This window comes from Diabrotica virgifera, chromosome 10 (assembly GCF_917563875.1).
Source record: "Diabrotica virgifera virgifera chromosome 10, PGI_DIABVI_V3a".
Classification (NCBI taxonomy): Eukaryota; Metazoa; Arthropoda; class Insecta; order Coleoptera; family Chrysomelidae; genus Diabrotica; species Diabrotica virgifera.
The window spans coordinates 89062642-89079535 of NC_065452.1; the positions used below are offsets into that span (position 1 = coordinate 89062642).

At 32.8% G+C, this 16894-nt stretch overlaps 1 protein-coding gene across 3 annotated transcripts in view; it reads right to left on the reverse strand.

Moving 5' to 3' along the window:
- LOC114337973 (epidermal growth factor receptor kinase substrate 8) overlaps nt 1-16894 on the reverse strand; it is a 165064-nt gene that overhangs the window by 81680 nt on the left and 66490 nt on the right. Inside the window, exon 1 of one of the 3 annotated variants that reach the window (XM_028288558.2) lies at nt 6443-6543. The exons of the other annotated variants lie outside the window; for them this stretch is intronic. Within the exon in view, the coding sequence (XP_028144359.1) occupies nt 6443-6445 (3 nt within the window). The 5' untranslated portion in view covers nt 6446-6543. Of the gene's footprint in view, nt 1-6442; nt 6544-16894 lie in introns of those variants that run through there. 3 annotated transcript variants of the gene reach the window in all.

Sequence of the window (16894 nt, forward strand, 5' to 3'; positions counted from 1 at the left end):
ATAAAGTGGGACACACTTTTCCAGTATAATATATAAGTGATTATTTTACTTTGACTCCTAAGCCAGAATGAGAATCACCGCAACTTTTTGAATTCCCTGTACACGGGTAATTTTAAAAGTTGTAACGTTACAATGCTCCATCTCCTTTCTATAGTTTCTCCTATTGTCTTCCTTTGTGTTTTACTTCTCATACATATATAGATTTTCTCTTCATTTTGTTTCTTTGACATTTGAGTTAATTTTCGTTCCAAGCGTTTTCGTTTTAGTTTACATTTCATTCTGTAGTCTTTCCTTTCAAATTAAGTCCCCATTCGCTATTCAAAAATTAAATTCAGCACTTCAATTGTTCTAGCTCCTGTCCTATTCCTCTAAAGTACTTCAAATAATAATTTTCTAAAAACCGAACTATTTATTGTAATTAGCGACCATCAAATAAATTCGTTAGTACTAGTTTTCCTCCAATATGTTAACCACTTAAAAAATGACTGCCTTCATATAATTTGTTCTCTAACGAATAAAACTTAAAACAAGTAAAACATATGAAATAATATCTACAACAAGCAGTTTTTCCCAGCTTATTTGGGGTGAGTATTTTCCTAATTATAATTTACCTTATGCTTTTCGGCTAATATTTTAGTGAGCGATCCTTAGCAATGCTCGAGTTTTTTTATTTATTATCATCTTTATCTTTATTCTTTACGCTTATTGCTATCAATAATTTTTATTTAGTTTTTAATTACAATTTTTACCTTTATGTATCTTCGTTGGGCAAGGAAATTATGTGCAGTGGTATGAGTTACGACCGTTTGACTTTAGTAAGACGGTCTGCTTATACGCAAACTGGGTCTCCTTGCCAAACGTAGATCTCATGTGCTATATCCATAGTAATACGCACTGTTTTTTTTTCTCTTAGTCGCTGGGGAGAGCCTATTCCCATGCTGTATGCATAAAGTACAATCTAGCCGCCGTTCTGCACCGGTGCCGATGCAACTACAATAAGGAATAAGGGCCTGCATCCGAACACCTCCAGCCAACAGAGGCTACGTGGAGCCGAAGTCCCTCCAAGACACTTGATTCTAGACCCTGACCCGTTGCTTAGCGGCGTGTAATTTGTGTTGCCTATATAAACTTGATTCGGTGGCATAATATGTAATTCACTATTCCTGCCTTTTTTCCTTTTTCCGCAATATAACTAGCATTTGTTTCAAGCTCTATTTTATTCTTCCTAGAAATAAAGTCATCATGGTTGGAAAACTCTATTGTATCGTATTGCATAGGAATGCTATGAGAAGTTTCATAATGTTTAATAAAGTCCTTTTTAAAAGTTGCATGATAATTACACAGAGAACATTTATGTTGAATTGTTTTAGTTTCTGCAGAAACCGAAGCAGAAACTGATACATTTGTGTGCACTTTTTTGACATGAACATTTAAAGTTGACTTATATCTAAATTGTCTATCACAATGTGTGCACTTATAGACGTTGCCTTTAAGCACTTTTAAAGGGGCAATTACATCCAATTTGTCGGGATGCGAACTTTTTACATGTCTTTTTAAATCATGTTTACGTGTAAACACTTTTCCGTATTCCACGCACTTATTAATTCTTTCCGTACCGAACATTTTCGTTGTCAAGAAAATGAAATACCTCCTGCTGTGAACAGTAGAAATTCAGGTTAGGTTCAGGAAACAGTAGAAACAGTAGATTCAACTTTATATACGCAACCCAAATTACACGCCGCTTGGCAACGGGTAAGGATTTAGACAGAATACTTAGTGTGACCAACTAGCCCGAAAAATCCAGGACATGGCCCGAATTACGAAGTCGTGTCCCGGCGTCCCGGACAAGGCTTCCGGGCCATCCGAATTTTCAACGTTTTGGTAAAATTCTATTTTGAATACGTTATTCTTCTAAGAATTCACATCAAATTGTATTGGTGGGACGAAAAAAAGTCGACAATTTCTAGAAGAGTGTAATACTAATACCACATCCAAAACGCATGCATTTTTTTTCGTGGTATTATAGTTCTACATGGTCGTTCAAAACAAGAACGACGGCGATTAAGGCAAAACATTACTATAAATGATCATAACTTCGAAGTGGTTAAAGAATTTAAATATCTTGGAGCAACAATCACAAATAACAACAAAATAGAGCGAGAAGTTGAAACACGAATAATGGCAGGAAACAGATCTTTCTTTGCAATGCAACATTTAATGAAGTCAAAACTTCTTTCACGAGATACAAAAATTGCTGGTGTGGGAACGTAAAATACTTCAAATGATATAATATGGCCCTTGCAGAGACAGCGTGACAAACGAATGGAGGCGCAGATACAATAACTAGTTAGAGTCTCTATTCGGAAAGGAAAATCTAGTCAGAGATATACAGGCCAATAGACTCAGATGGGCAGGGCATGTGATACGCAGTAACGATAATCGCCTTATAAAAAATCTGTTCTGAGGAAGGCCAGATGGAAGGAGGTCTCTAGGACGGCCTAAAAAAATGTGGAAATATGCAGTCAAAGAAGATCTGGAGAAAATGGGAATGAGACAATGATAATTAGTGGCACAGGATTGACAAACATGGAAGGTAATAGTAAACGCGGCAAAGACTCACGAAAAGTTGTAACGCCATTGATGATTATGATGTTGATGATTATAGTTCTACGAAAACTAAAACGGTAGACTTTTTGGTTTCTGTATTTTAATTATCTTCTTGTGAAAAAAAATGGCCCTGTTTTCATTGAAAAGTCCCGGATTTCAGGTATTGTTTTTCAGCCTTGTCCCGGATTCAACTGAATTGGAGTTGGTCACAATACTCCAAGACCTGAGGACGGCAACGGAGATTCCTCGACGGACGCAAAAGATAAGTAGCCCTCTTGCAGTCAGGCGTTAGCAAAGTGCTACTGAACAAATTAGTTTCCTTGACAATAAATTTCTCTTGTTAATAATCTTCAATTTCCTTTCTTCAGTATATTAAATAGCAATAATGTGTATCTGATTTATTTACCAGGGTCAATAAATGAATATATGAAGTTAATTTTGAATTTTATTGATTAACCTCCCTTAGATCCTTGGAAAAGTGATTCATTGTTGCATAGCACAGGACCTACGCCAGGCTGAGCAGGCTAGCCAATAACCTTTGTAAGGGTTACAAAGTCAGTCTAATACTTTATTTTATTTATTTAAAGAGAAATACATTTTAAACTTTAAACTCTATTTACCTGCCTAATTAGTTGATTAAGTACGCCAATGATTTAGATCTTAATTTTTTCTTTGTATAGTTTTGGCTTTTTTGATCATATTTGTCGCACTAAGTAAATGCTATAATACGGACACAAAAAGAACGCAAAATTGAAGATTCTCTTGTGAACATCAGTTGTAAGTATTAATTTTTAGTCTTTGAAAATTTATTTATATGGTCTATTCCATTTCGAAAAGCCTAAATATCATTTCGTTTTATTTTATGAACAATACATGTGCCAATATGACAGTTCAGTAATTTATTGACATCAAGAGGTCAGAAGAAGTAACCAGCTAAAAATGTTAATTTTTAAAATGTATTTGTTTAATAAATCAAATTTAGTCACACTTAAAAATTTAAAGACTAACGTATAGGTAACTGGTAAGGGCTTTAAAACAATAACTTGTTTCACCCCGTTGATATTAAAAAATGTTGGGTGATTCTTACCCTAACTTAGAGGTCAAAGTAAATAATCGATAATACCGGAAAAATATGTCCCCTTTTAATCAAAAATCGACGTCTCACTGGAATTTTCAAAAATATTATCGTAACTCCTGATAGTGACTGTTTTGTTTTCGTCCCGCCATTCTGTAGGTATCTACAAAATATGATAGAAAAACATTTTCCATTAAATATTTCTTAATGTTCTCCTCTAAACTGGTAAAGTTTTATGAAATAATAATTTGCAAAGTAATTTTCGATTATTTAGTATCTCAAAGTGGCGATAAAAATTTTTGAATCAACTTTTATAAAAATAAAAGCAAAATTGTTAAAATTTTAGGATCAGCAACATTATATACTAACTATCTCATTAATATTCATTATGATAGGGCAAACATTTTTAAGAAAGGAGACACAAGAAATTGCGGCAACTACAGAAGTATTACGTTGTTAAGTGTAGTGTCAAAATCATACGAATACATATTAAACAAGAAACTTAGTTCAATAGTTGAACACAACCTAGCAGAACCACAAAGTGGGTTCAGAAAAGCCCGAAGTAGCTAAGACCACATCTTTACGATCAAGCAAGTTACAGAAAAAACGAGAACTACGAAAACTGCAGTATATGCAGCATTTATAGATATAGAAAAAGCATTCGATAAAGTTTCACAATATAAAGTATGGGAAAATCTACAACGAAGAAATATTGAACTAAAACTGAGGCAGGTTATACAAAGCTTATACAGGGTGTTTGGTAAAGGATTGGCCATAGCTTAACCTTAGATTCCTGAGGTTAAAATAGGTCGATTTAAGCTAACTTACCTTAGTACAGAAGTTGATAATAACCGAAATACAGGGTGTCAAAGTTAAACTTTTGTTTTATTTGTTTTTGAATATTTCCTGACAGGCATGGGACAACAACCCGAAATTTAGTAAGTGATGCTGGTACTGTCCACCCTACTAAATTATGTTAAACAAACGTTTCTAGCTACTACCAGAGGCGTACGATGGGGGAACGTGAATGGTTGACCCTTCCCAAATTCTACGCCACTGGCGGAATTTCTATTTTGGTGCAATTTTTTGATTGTCCAATACTTTCTATGTAAATAACATAATTTTCATTCCTAACGATAAAGCCATTAGTTTTCGAGATATTTCAAGCTAAAAACGAAGGAGCATAATATAAACTAACTACTTTATGAAGAGTATGTTATTGACAAAGAAAGTATTGGAGAATCAAAAAATTCCACTAAAATAGCAATTCCGCTAGTGACGTAGCATTTGGGAAGGGTCAACCATTCACGTTCCACCATCGTACGCCTCTGGTAGTAGCCAGAAATGTTTGTTTAACATAATTTAGTAGGGTGTACAGTACCAGCACCACTTACCAAATTTCGTGTTGCTGTCCCATGCCTGTCAGGAAATATTCAAAAATAAATAAAATAAAACTTTAACTTTGGCACCCTGTATTTCGGTTGTTATCAACTTTTGTACTAAGGTAGGTTAGCTTAAATCGACCTATTTTAACCTCAGGAATCTAAGGTTAAACTATGGTCCATTCTTTACCAAACACCCTGTATAAACACAACAAATGCTACATCAGGAGAGATAATACCCAGTCCGAAGACTGAGATAAGTGATGGATTGCAGCAGGGAGCAGTACTGAGCCACACACTATTTATCGTACTCATGGCTGACATCATAAAAAAATGGAACCAAAAACACGCAAATTACACATTGGTTACCACAGACTAGAACCCGTAGGAATTTCAGTATGTGCATTTGCAGACGACCTGATGTTATTAGCACACAACAAAGATGACCTCAAAAGGAACCTAATAATGTGGAAAGAGGAGCTGGAAGAAAGAAGTATCAAAATTAACATGGAGAAATAAAGAAATTGGTCAGAAGAATGAGGATAAACAAGTAAATATAGAGATAAATAACAAGAAACTAGAACAAGTAACAACATATAAATACCTGGGTGTGAAAATAGAGAATGGAGGGAGATCAGAAGAAGAAGTCAACGAAAGGAAAACCATGCGTCCAGAATGTACCATAGCTTAAACAGAGCATTCATTGGAAAGAAAGAAGTAAGCAGCAGAACAAAGATGATGATAATTAAAACGATCTTTAGGCCAATCCTTACCTATGGTAGTGAGAGCTGGGTGCTAACACAATCATCGAAAACTAGAATAAACTCAATAGACATGAAGTACCTAAGAAAAGTAAAAGGAATCACAAGACGCGATAAAATAAGAAACAGTAAGGTAAGAAAAGAACTACAAATCGAACCAATAACACAAATACTAGATAAGAACAAGCTTAAATGGTTTGGACATATGTGTAGAATGAACCATAATAGACAAGCAAAACGCGTATGGGAGGCAAAAGTACAAAACAATAGAGGAAAAAGAAGACCAAAGAAAACCTGGAACGATGAAGTGGTAGAAATTCTGAAGACGAAAAATACAATTTGGACTGAAGCGAAACGAAGGGCCAAGAATAAGCAAGAATGGATACGATTTGTATTTGATATAGATGCATAAAATGTATTTTTTAAACACCTTACACCGTTAGGTAGAAAGGTTTAGATTATAATATAATAGGGCAAAATGTCCTAAATCGTAATATTCTATCTAATGTAATAAACAGTTGTCTTCCCTTTGTGATCAACCCATCTAATAAGATGCGAAAAAATGTAGAGAAAGAAAAATCAAAATAGCGTCTAATGTACAATAAAAAATTTCTTACCATAATTCCTTGAAATATATATACCTAACGTACACTTATGGTCTAATTCTTGAGAAGAATTTTAAATAGTGCAGGTGGAGTTACCTTAGTTCACATGTGAACCATCCAAAGATTTTACTGAAACTAGTTGTTTTTCTGTTCCAGCGCGAGTTATTTTTCTCCGATAAATCAGTAAATAAATTTTCCATTATCAGTTCTGAATATGTTAATGTATATTTCTTGAGAAAATTGCCCAATTTGCATGGACAATATGTAATAATTATTTATGTAAAACATTTAAATTCTAAATAAAGCAGTCAGAAAAACAAAATAAGATAAGAACCCAAATTAGTAATTTTCGACATTTTAATTCTTTTAAGATAGATACTTTGTGTTTATAACTTGAAATACCTGTTCAAATTTATACATTTATACATTTTTCATGCCCATTGTTATCATTCGTGCCTGTTCAAATTCCTTGTCCGTCCAATCCATGTACTTAGTTTTTGTTTCGTTTATATAGTAATTTTTCTTGATCTGCTTCTTCTAGTTGTTTCACTACCCTTATTATTTATGTTTTGCTTCTGAACAGGATTACTACATCATCCGCGTATGCCAACATTGATGTTTTTTATGATATATGTGACCTTATCTGAGAATAGCCTCTTTTATTACCATTTTCAATACTACATTAAATAATGATGCAAACGGATCTCCTTGTCGTACTCCTTCTCTCACTTCAATTTTTTCTGTTAGTTTATTATTTACCTTCACTTTATTTTCTGTTTTCGTGTTAGCTTTATCATTCTTATTACTGTTGGTAAAACTAATGATTTTTTAATACTTTATATAGGAGGAAAAATGAAAAATTACCCATGAGCGATCATATTAAACACATATTTTCTATGTTCCAGAAAATATTGAACTAGTCTCAGTACTATAAGAACAGCTTATATAAGTATTACATGTACTTGCGTTCGCCAGTTTTTTTTTGTGAGACGGTGACAGAAAAATACAGCGTGTTTTATATGTTCGTTTATCGGTAATCTTTCATTTTGCCTTCTGTATATCTCTTTTCTTTTAATTATATCAAAAGCTTGCAAAATCTCTGAAGAGTGCCATTATCGGTTTATTATATTAATGATTCGTAGCTTGTATTTCTCTAAAAGTAAAGATGTTCTCTACAGTATGTCTCCCGTATCTAAAGCCACACTGGTATTCTCCTAGGCTGTTGTTAAGACTTCTTGCTAACTTATTATTGATGTCGATTGCTAATATCTCATCATATACAACATTTAACAGTACCACCAACGAATATATTACTCTGCGCTGTATATTCGTTAGTACCACATCCCTATAATTGTGACATTCCGCTTTATTTCCTTTTTTATAAAGAGATTTCCATTCAGTTCGTAATACTTCCTTTTTCCATATGTTCTTTAGTAGTTTTTGTATTTTGTGTGTCATCTGTGCCCCTCCATATTATAACATTTCCGCTGTTATAGAATAACTTTTGTGACATTTGTTTTTTATAGTATTTAATGATTTAAACGTCATTTAGGGACGGCCCTAAATCTTCCGTATAGTAGTTTTGCATATTCATTGTTGAGTCTGTGTATTCTTCATTATCGTGACATGTCTTCTTTATTTCCATTATCTGTGCTTTGTTTATTGTCACTATTTGTATAGTCTCCGTTTATTATTTACAATTCAACAAAATGTTGTTTCCATTGTTTTAATATTCCTTGTTCATCAGATGTCATTGTTTCTTCTTTATATCTGTAATAAGTAGGCTGTAGGATTATATTTCCTTTTTGGTGTTTAATGCCTTGACCAAAATTTCTTATTTAACAGTTTTCTTCTATATCTTCAACTTATCTTAATAAAATTGTTCCTGTTTATTTGGTAATGTTGCATTGTTTTTCTTCGTTACTCATTTTACTCTTAGGCAGTGGTCTCCAATACACGCTGTACGCAGCCTACGGCGTCTATTGCAGACAAGCGGTTAAGTCGGTGGTCACTTCAATTCACCCCGTAATTTGAACTTGTTTTAGAATTACTCATTTTTAACTATTTTCGGTTGTAAGATAGTTTTTGTCCTGCAAAGTTTATTAAACGTAACGAAAATGAACAATTTTCCTACGCCGTGACGTTGTACGCAGCCTACAGCGTCTATTGGAGACCACCGGCTAAACCTTTCCAATCTAAGCATGTTGCGTTTCTCTATTTCTATTTTACATTCATCATTGAATCATGGATTTTGCTGTTTTTTGATAGACTTCCTAATGTGATCAGCTACTACTTTTACAATAATTATTGTTCCATACACCCATGAGTTTATGCTCCAAAATTGAATTTCTAATGAAAACTTTCTTTCACAAGAAGGTGCAACACTCTCTGATGATAATATTTACACATAAGGTGTTTGATGATTTTATTTGTGTGAAATAAATATTTAGAAATTTTCTATTAAAAACGTGTTAAAATGCTTTGTCGTTCGATGCATTAGATTAAGATAAGGCATATTAGAGTATTATGTATGTATAGATTAAAAAGTCTTTAAACAATTCTACTAAACAGATAATCTAAGCTAAGCGGTACTTTGAAGATAATATTTATTTAAAATACATTAAAACAAGACATTTGTATGGAATTTAATTAGAGAAAATGCTGAGTAATATACTGGCGTCTATGAATTAATACTTGACTTTTTTGTTCTTTCCAATAACCACACGTGGGATGAAAAAGGGATGCGTGTTATCGCCAATTCGTTTAATGCCTAATCGGAAGAGATCTTGAAAAAAGCTCTTGAGGGCGAAACAGCTGGAATAAAGGTAAATGGAGTTCTCCCCCATTAACAACATTAGATATGCGGATGACACTGTCATCTTAGCCGAAAATATTGGGGATCTTCATAGGCTGTTGACCAAAATAGCGGAGTTTGGACAAGAATACGGTCTAAGAATGAACTTCAAGAAGACAAAATTTATGAGAATACTAAAACTCAAAGAAATAACGAGAATCTCTTCATAAATGGATCCAATGTCGAACGGGTCGACCAATATGCATATCTTGGAACAATGATCAACTCCACAGGTGATTACTTCCAGGAAATCAAAATCCAAATAGAATAGGCTAGAGGAAATTTTAACAAAACGAGAAAAGTGCTCTGCATAAGAAATTTGAAGTTGGGGCTAAGAGTTAGGTTGTCTAGGTGCTACGTTTTCTCGACTTTGTTTTATGGAATGGAAACTTGGTCCTTGAATACGGCATCAATGAAAAAACTAGAATCATTCGAGCTGTGGTTGTACAGAAGAATTCTGAAAAATCGTGGACAGAACACGTCACAAACAAAGAGGTTCTGAGAAAGATGAATAAAGAAATGGAAATCCTAAATACTTACCATCAAAACAATAAAATTAGAATATCTCGTACATATTACACGTGGAGAGAGATACGACTTGCTCCAATTGATTATGCAGGAAAAGATTCAAGGAAAGAGAAGCATAGGAAGACGCAGAATATCGTGACTGCGCAACCTGAGAGAATGATACGGATGTACATCAAATGAACTTTTCAGAGCAGCCGTCTCTAAAGTCCGGATAGCTGTGATAATTGCCAACCTTCGTCGCGGAAATGACACTTAAAGAAAAAGAAGATATATTCAGTCCAACTGGGTGATCTTATGTATCTTGGGATGATCTCTATGTATGAAAGTATCTTAAAGGTAGTTTGAACCAAGTGTTAGAAATTGTAATTTACTTTTCTTGGAATTGGATCATGGCATCGTCTTTCGTTTTTAATTCACAGTTCACATTCCCCAACAGTGTCATCACATGCTCCCTTTCGTGTTTTGCGTTAAAGCCTCCTAGGATAATAGTTTCTCCATGGTTTGGGATAGCAATTATTTTATTTCCGCATAGAAGGATTTAATATCTGAATGTGGTTTATCAGCTGTAGCTATACAGTATTCCAAGCAAAATTTCGAAAAATAGACTTTTGTGCTCAGGACTGGCTGAAAAATCTTCAGGAAGCTATTTGACTGAAAGAGTTAAAGTCTAAAATTTGTAAGTCCATGCTTGGAGCGATAAACAATCGCTAAGTAACTGGCAAAGAATAAGAAAGTTATTTTGTTATGGATGCTGCGTTATCACAGAAAGTCATATCATTGCTGATTTCCTATAATGGGAAATGTACTTGGTGCAGTCTACCTACTGAAAAAATATTTTAGGCTTATGGTAAGCTAGAAGGGTACTATAACCTTCTGTTCGCTTTGTAAAAATGCTTTTAGAGCCTCAGTAAACCAAATTTAGATTTCCCATCAAAATTAGTTAACTAAACTTAGGCCCGGTACTTTATGTCTCGATTAACAGCCGGTTAGTTAACCGGGGTTTAATCGGGACCTCTTTACGGTCTCTTGCGTTGTAATAAATGCAATTACAATTACAAGTATTATTATAATTATAAATAAGTTTGGCCCGGTACTTTATGTCTCGATGAACAGCCGGTTAGTTAACCGGGGTTTAATCGGGACCTCTTTACGGTCTCTTGCGTTGTAATAAATGCAATTACAAGTATTATTATAATTATAAATAAGTATAATAATAATTATAATTGCATTTATTACAACGCAAGAGACCCTAAAGAGGTCGCGATTAAACCCCGGTTAACTAACCGGCTGTTAATCGAGACATAAAGTACCGGGCCTTAGAGTAACCACAGGTATTACCATTGGACACTGTTAACTTAGATGTCATTCCTGTAAAAAAAGGAAAATTAAATACAGCAACATGCAGATTGTGGAAACACGCAGAAGAAACAGGCCAACATATTGTCTTCAATTATGGAATAATTGTTCGCCAACGCTTAATAAGCATCTTGAACAGGTATTTTTAGAACCACTTGAGGTAATAAACGTAGCTCTAAATAAAGCAACATTAAGAGATCAAATCGTCCAATTGAAATCTGTGTCTCACCATACATTATTTATAGTTTAGTGCATAAAATATAAAATCAGATGAAACAGTACTGTCTTGTACTGTTTTGTCCTATGTTAGATGTTTTTTGGAAGGATATAGAAAATATCATGTACACAAATGGAAAAACAACAATAATAGAACTATTCAGAACCGCTGCAGATAAAGTAAAATGGGCCATGATGATTACAAATGTCCTTAAAGGATGAGGCACATGAAGAAGAAAGATATTTAACTACAAACTGCAAACATATATAATGTTTACATAAATAAATAAAGAGGTGGCACATGTAAGCAAAGTAAGGAGCAAAGTATAACAATCATTAACAATAGAAATGTTAACAGGAACTCAAAACGGAATTTTAATTTAAATTGGGATTCATATTATCAAAGACAAACAATGATAATCTCGGCGGTACATTCAAAAGATTGTCGTAAATCCATTAATGTATATTTTATATTTTTGAATAAAAATATCTTGTTGGCATTCAAAGACGCCGCAACAAGGCGCCGGCGTTTTTGAAATTATTTTCTCGATTTATTTAGCATTTTAAAAATAAATAATGTTTTAAATTAAGCGGCATATTTAAATTCGAAACAGATTGATATGTTTTATACACACTTATGACAAATAAATTAATGAGAAAAGGAAAATATTTTTGAAGTGTTTAAAAATATTTAATTTCCTAGCTGAGCGCTTTCGGCTTACAACGTCATCTTCAGTGCTATGCTACAGTAAAATAACTTTAATTACTAACTAATTTTAAATGTTAAAAATTTGAACTTAAGCCAAAAACCATAAAGTACCGCTACTAAAGAGGAATCCTATTTTTTATATAAAAAAAATTGTATTGACAACATTCCTTATAAAGTTGAAAAACGAGGATGGTTGAAAATATTTTTTTGTAAAAATTGAAAAAACATCAGATGTTGATGTGAAGTCCCAATTTTGCAGTATCTAGATTCTAGATACTGCAAAATTAGGACTTCACAAAAAAACCTTAAAATATTTTGAGTTTCAAAGTTAAATAATTTTTCATTTCCTGTAGGTATACAGGATGTTTCATTGGGAAAGTAACATACGTTAACTGTGGAAGGAGGACACTTAGACGGTCTCAAAAATACCATACCTGATGGGTCTTACGGTGTACAATCAATTAATTTATTTAAAATTGTAAAAAGTCCAGGTCCGGACTAAAAAATATTATAAAAATGTTCCGACCCAAAAAACAGCACCCTGTATATCAAATTTTTTTAAAAATAGATTTTGCATTTGAAAAGAAGATGAAAAACTAAATTTAGTGGTATACTTTGAATTTTCGGCAAAATGATTTTTCTGGTCAAATGAATTTGAATTCTGAAATTATGTGAATTGCGAAAGATCGAAGTAGAAAAAAAATTGAAATACGACTTACAACTTGTTAACCACACTTTATATTTATTTTATATTTAACACCGGATATCTTTTAAGGTATCTAATTATTTACAACTGTAAAAAATCCAGGGCCGGATTAAAAAATATTGGAAAAATTTTCCGACCCAAAAAACACCCTGTACATTAAATGTTTTTAAAATGGATTTTGCATTTGAAAAGAAGATGAAAAACTAAATTTAGTGGTATACTTTGAATTTTCGGCAAAATGATTTTTCGGGTAAAATTTTGAATTTGAATTCGGAAATTATGTGAATTGCGAGAGCTCGAAGTAAAAAAAATTAAAATGTGACTTAATTTTAATTATTACCATGATTTATTATAAATTGGTAAAATGTTAACATTTTAGTATTTTCTATTATGGCGACAAATAATTCATAACAAATATTCACCTTTAATTAATGAATAAACAATAAAAAGTCCAGAAAAAATACATAACTTTAGTCAACAAACTATCTTAAAAATTAAAAAAACAGAAAAAAAATTGCTGAAAAATAACGAAGTTTATAGCGAGAAAATAAATAGTAGAGATGAACTTCTTGACCCGATTCGAGACTCCTTCCAAGAAATGAAGAATAACCCTGACGAGATTAGGAAGTCAGTTAGACAAATAACAAAAAGGGCAAGACTTTATACTCCACAAGGTGGTGGCCATTTTGAACAATTACTATAGTTTTAATGTTAATTTTTGGAAAAATGTTCCTGTTTTTTTAAATTTATATATATATATAATAGTTTGTTGATTAGAGTTATGTATTTTTTGTGGACTCTTTATTATTTATTCGTTAATTAAAGGTGAATATTTGTTATGAAATATTTTTCGCCATAATAAAAAATACTGAAATGTTATAAATAATGGTATTAATTAAAGTTACGTCACATTTTAATTTTTTAACTTCAAACTCCCGCAATTCACATAATTTCAGAATTTAAATTCAAAATGTTACCAGAAAAATCATTTTGCCGAAAATTCAAAGTATACCACTGAATTTGTTTTTATCATCTTTTTAAATGCAAAATGCTCTTTAAAAAAATTTAATGTACATGGTGTTTTTTGGGTCGGAACATTTTTCCAATATTTTTAGTCCGGACCTGGATTTTTTACAATTTTAAATAAATTAATTTATTGTACACCTTAAATAATATTTGCGTGCCAAATATAAAATAAATATACAGTGTGGTTAAAAAGTTATGAACCAAATAAAAAATGGCAAAATAGATAAAACACCCAGTACCTTTGTTATTAATGAAGTAAGACCCATTAAGTATGGTATTTTTGAGACCGCCTAACTGTCCTCTTTCTGCAGTTAACGTATGTTACTTTCCCAATGAAACACCCTGTATATTATAACTCATGGCAACTGCCGTCTTGAAAGGATATTTCGATATTTCACACAGTTCAGTCTGTCAGTTTATTCTGTTGGCTGCATCGACTCTAGATGATGGGTGCTTGCACCTAACCATATAATAGTGCAGGCTCGAAACGGATAATCGTTTGCAAAAATTGCCGACCGTGATTTGAGTTTTGATACGGGTTATTGGTACCTTTAGCCGTATGAAAATACTTGTTGCCACGAGCATGCGCGGTGCGTTGCCGTTCCGACCTTGCGCGCCTCGTCCACTTCCCTAGTAGCCCAGTCGGGATACCATTTGACCTTGCATTAGGAGCTGCCCCAAATTTTATTTTTTTAATCTTTAGGGGGGTCAATAGAAGTAAAAATTTAAAATCTCGACTGAATTTGACCGTTGCGTTAGCCGCCATCTTGATTTTAAACGAGAACCGTTTTTGCTCAATATCTCCGCCATTTTCAACTTTTCGACAAAAAATATATAAACTGGAATTGTTTAAAATGTGATTTTATATAATTTCGTTTATTATAATTTTTTTCGTGCGGTCCATATTTTCCGAGTTATGGGGAAAACAGTGACAGTTAAAGCATAATTATGGATTTATTGAATTATCTCGTTTATTATTACTTTTACAACAAATTTTAACCTATACAAAAATGAAGAGAATTAAATTTTGCACAATTTCGATCTTCTTCATTTTTTTGATAAAATCAAGATTTAAGGCAGTACGTATGCGGTAAAGGCGCGAGCGTAAGACCCGATTGATTTTAAAGCAATTGTTTTTGTTCAATATCTTCCCCATTTTCAACTTTTCGACAAAAAGTATAAAGACTGAAATTGTTGCAATTACGATTTACTACAATTTTTTGAGAGAACCAGTGGCGGCTCTAAGAGGGGGGGAATGGGAAAAAATTAAAAAAAATTGTTGAAATATTAAAATATGTTAGCTGACATGAAACATAATTATCGACAAATTCAACCAATAGAACCCGCTAGTTAATAAAATTAAGTGAACTTAATGCATATAAGTTATTATTTATGTCTTCTATGTACCGGGTGTCCCAATAAGAACGGCTCTCGGCCATATCTCAGGAACCGTTTATAGTACAGCTTTGAGAAAAAAATATTTATAACAAAAGTTGCCTCGGGAAAAGCCTGGAAATTATTTTCATAATTGTAGGCTCACCGCTAGATGGCGTTATTGAATATCAAAACTTAAAAAATCAAAATTTTACAAAATTTACCTAATGAAAGGACACTGGAAATCCAATCATCGTATTCTTCATAAAATTCTGCGCATATTTGATTTCACAAGTTTAATTTTACCTTTGCAAATAAGAGGTGGGGGTGAGTAGGAACCTTCTTATGAAAAAATGGCTGTAAGTCCGGCAATAGTCTTTTTAATAGACTTCAATAAATGGACAATTCGACGTAGATCTAAGGATCGAATTGTTTTGTAATGCCCCTTTGTCCGCTTCTTCTCGATCGACGATGGTAAATAAATGTTTGAGTGTGGAGTAAAAAATATGGTTTTATTGACAGCTACGTATAATTACACTATATATGATGTTCAGGTAACTTTCTATGATAGACTGCCTTTAATGACAGCTACTGATAATAATTACACTCGGCGTAACTTCTAACAACGACTTACGCACTTGTTAACGAGGTAACTATTTCAATTAGACTGCAACCCAAAATAGTCCCTTTGGTTAATTTATAATCTCGTCAAAATATACAATTCATCAATAAGTTGCATGACAACCGAACTACGGACTTTGCATGTTGAAAGATTGCAACTACAGTTTAAAGGAGGCTATTGCAAAACTTGTAAAGTTCAATTGGAAAATATATTATTTGGCATTTTATTAAGTTTGCAGGTTGAATGAACTCTAATTATTAAAATATTACTCGATGTTTCCCAATGTTTCAATCATACACGGTGAAACTATAAAAGTTTAGGAAGTTAAGAAAAAATGTGAGATTACAAATTAAGGGATTAATTTGAGATTGAACAATAAAAGAAGCTTTTATCTCATCGCATCTTTATTTTTTTCATCGCAAATACAAGCCTTTATCTGTATGATTTTTTTATGTTTGTTACGCGATTACTCCATCAATTATGAACCGATTTTTATGATTCATTTTTTGTTATGTAGGTCATATTTAAGAGATCGATTCAAATTTAAAATTAACTTTACTGGTGCTATTGTACAGTCTGTAGAATTTTTTGAAAAAAAAATATTATGAAGTATTGGAGCGGGTGGGGTGGGGGGAGGGGGAACCACAGTACAGACTGGCAACATCTGTGAAATTAAAGTCCAGGGTTACAACAACACATTTCAGAAGTCAGAATCCGGTCTGCAATTTTTTCAAACGAAACTCCTTTGAGAGTCCGGTCTAATACTCAAAACATTTCAATGTATGTATTTTTTGTGAAGTCTCAACTGTGCCGTTTCTAGATCTGTTTTCAATTTTTACAACAAATAATTTCAACCATCCTCCAAATTTTTCTACTTTGTAAGGAATTTTTTCAATAATTTTTTTTAAATGAACAATGGGATCCCTCTTTAGTAGTGGTACTTTATATTTTTTGACATAAGTTAAATTTTGTAATACTTAAAATTAGTTACTCATTAATGTTATTCTATTGTAGAATACCTCTGAAGATGGCTTTGTAAGCCGAAAGCGCTCAGCTAGAAAATTAAACATTTT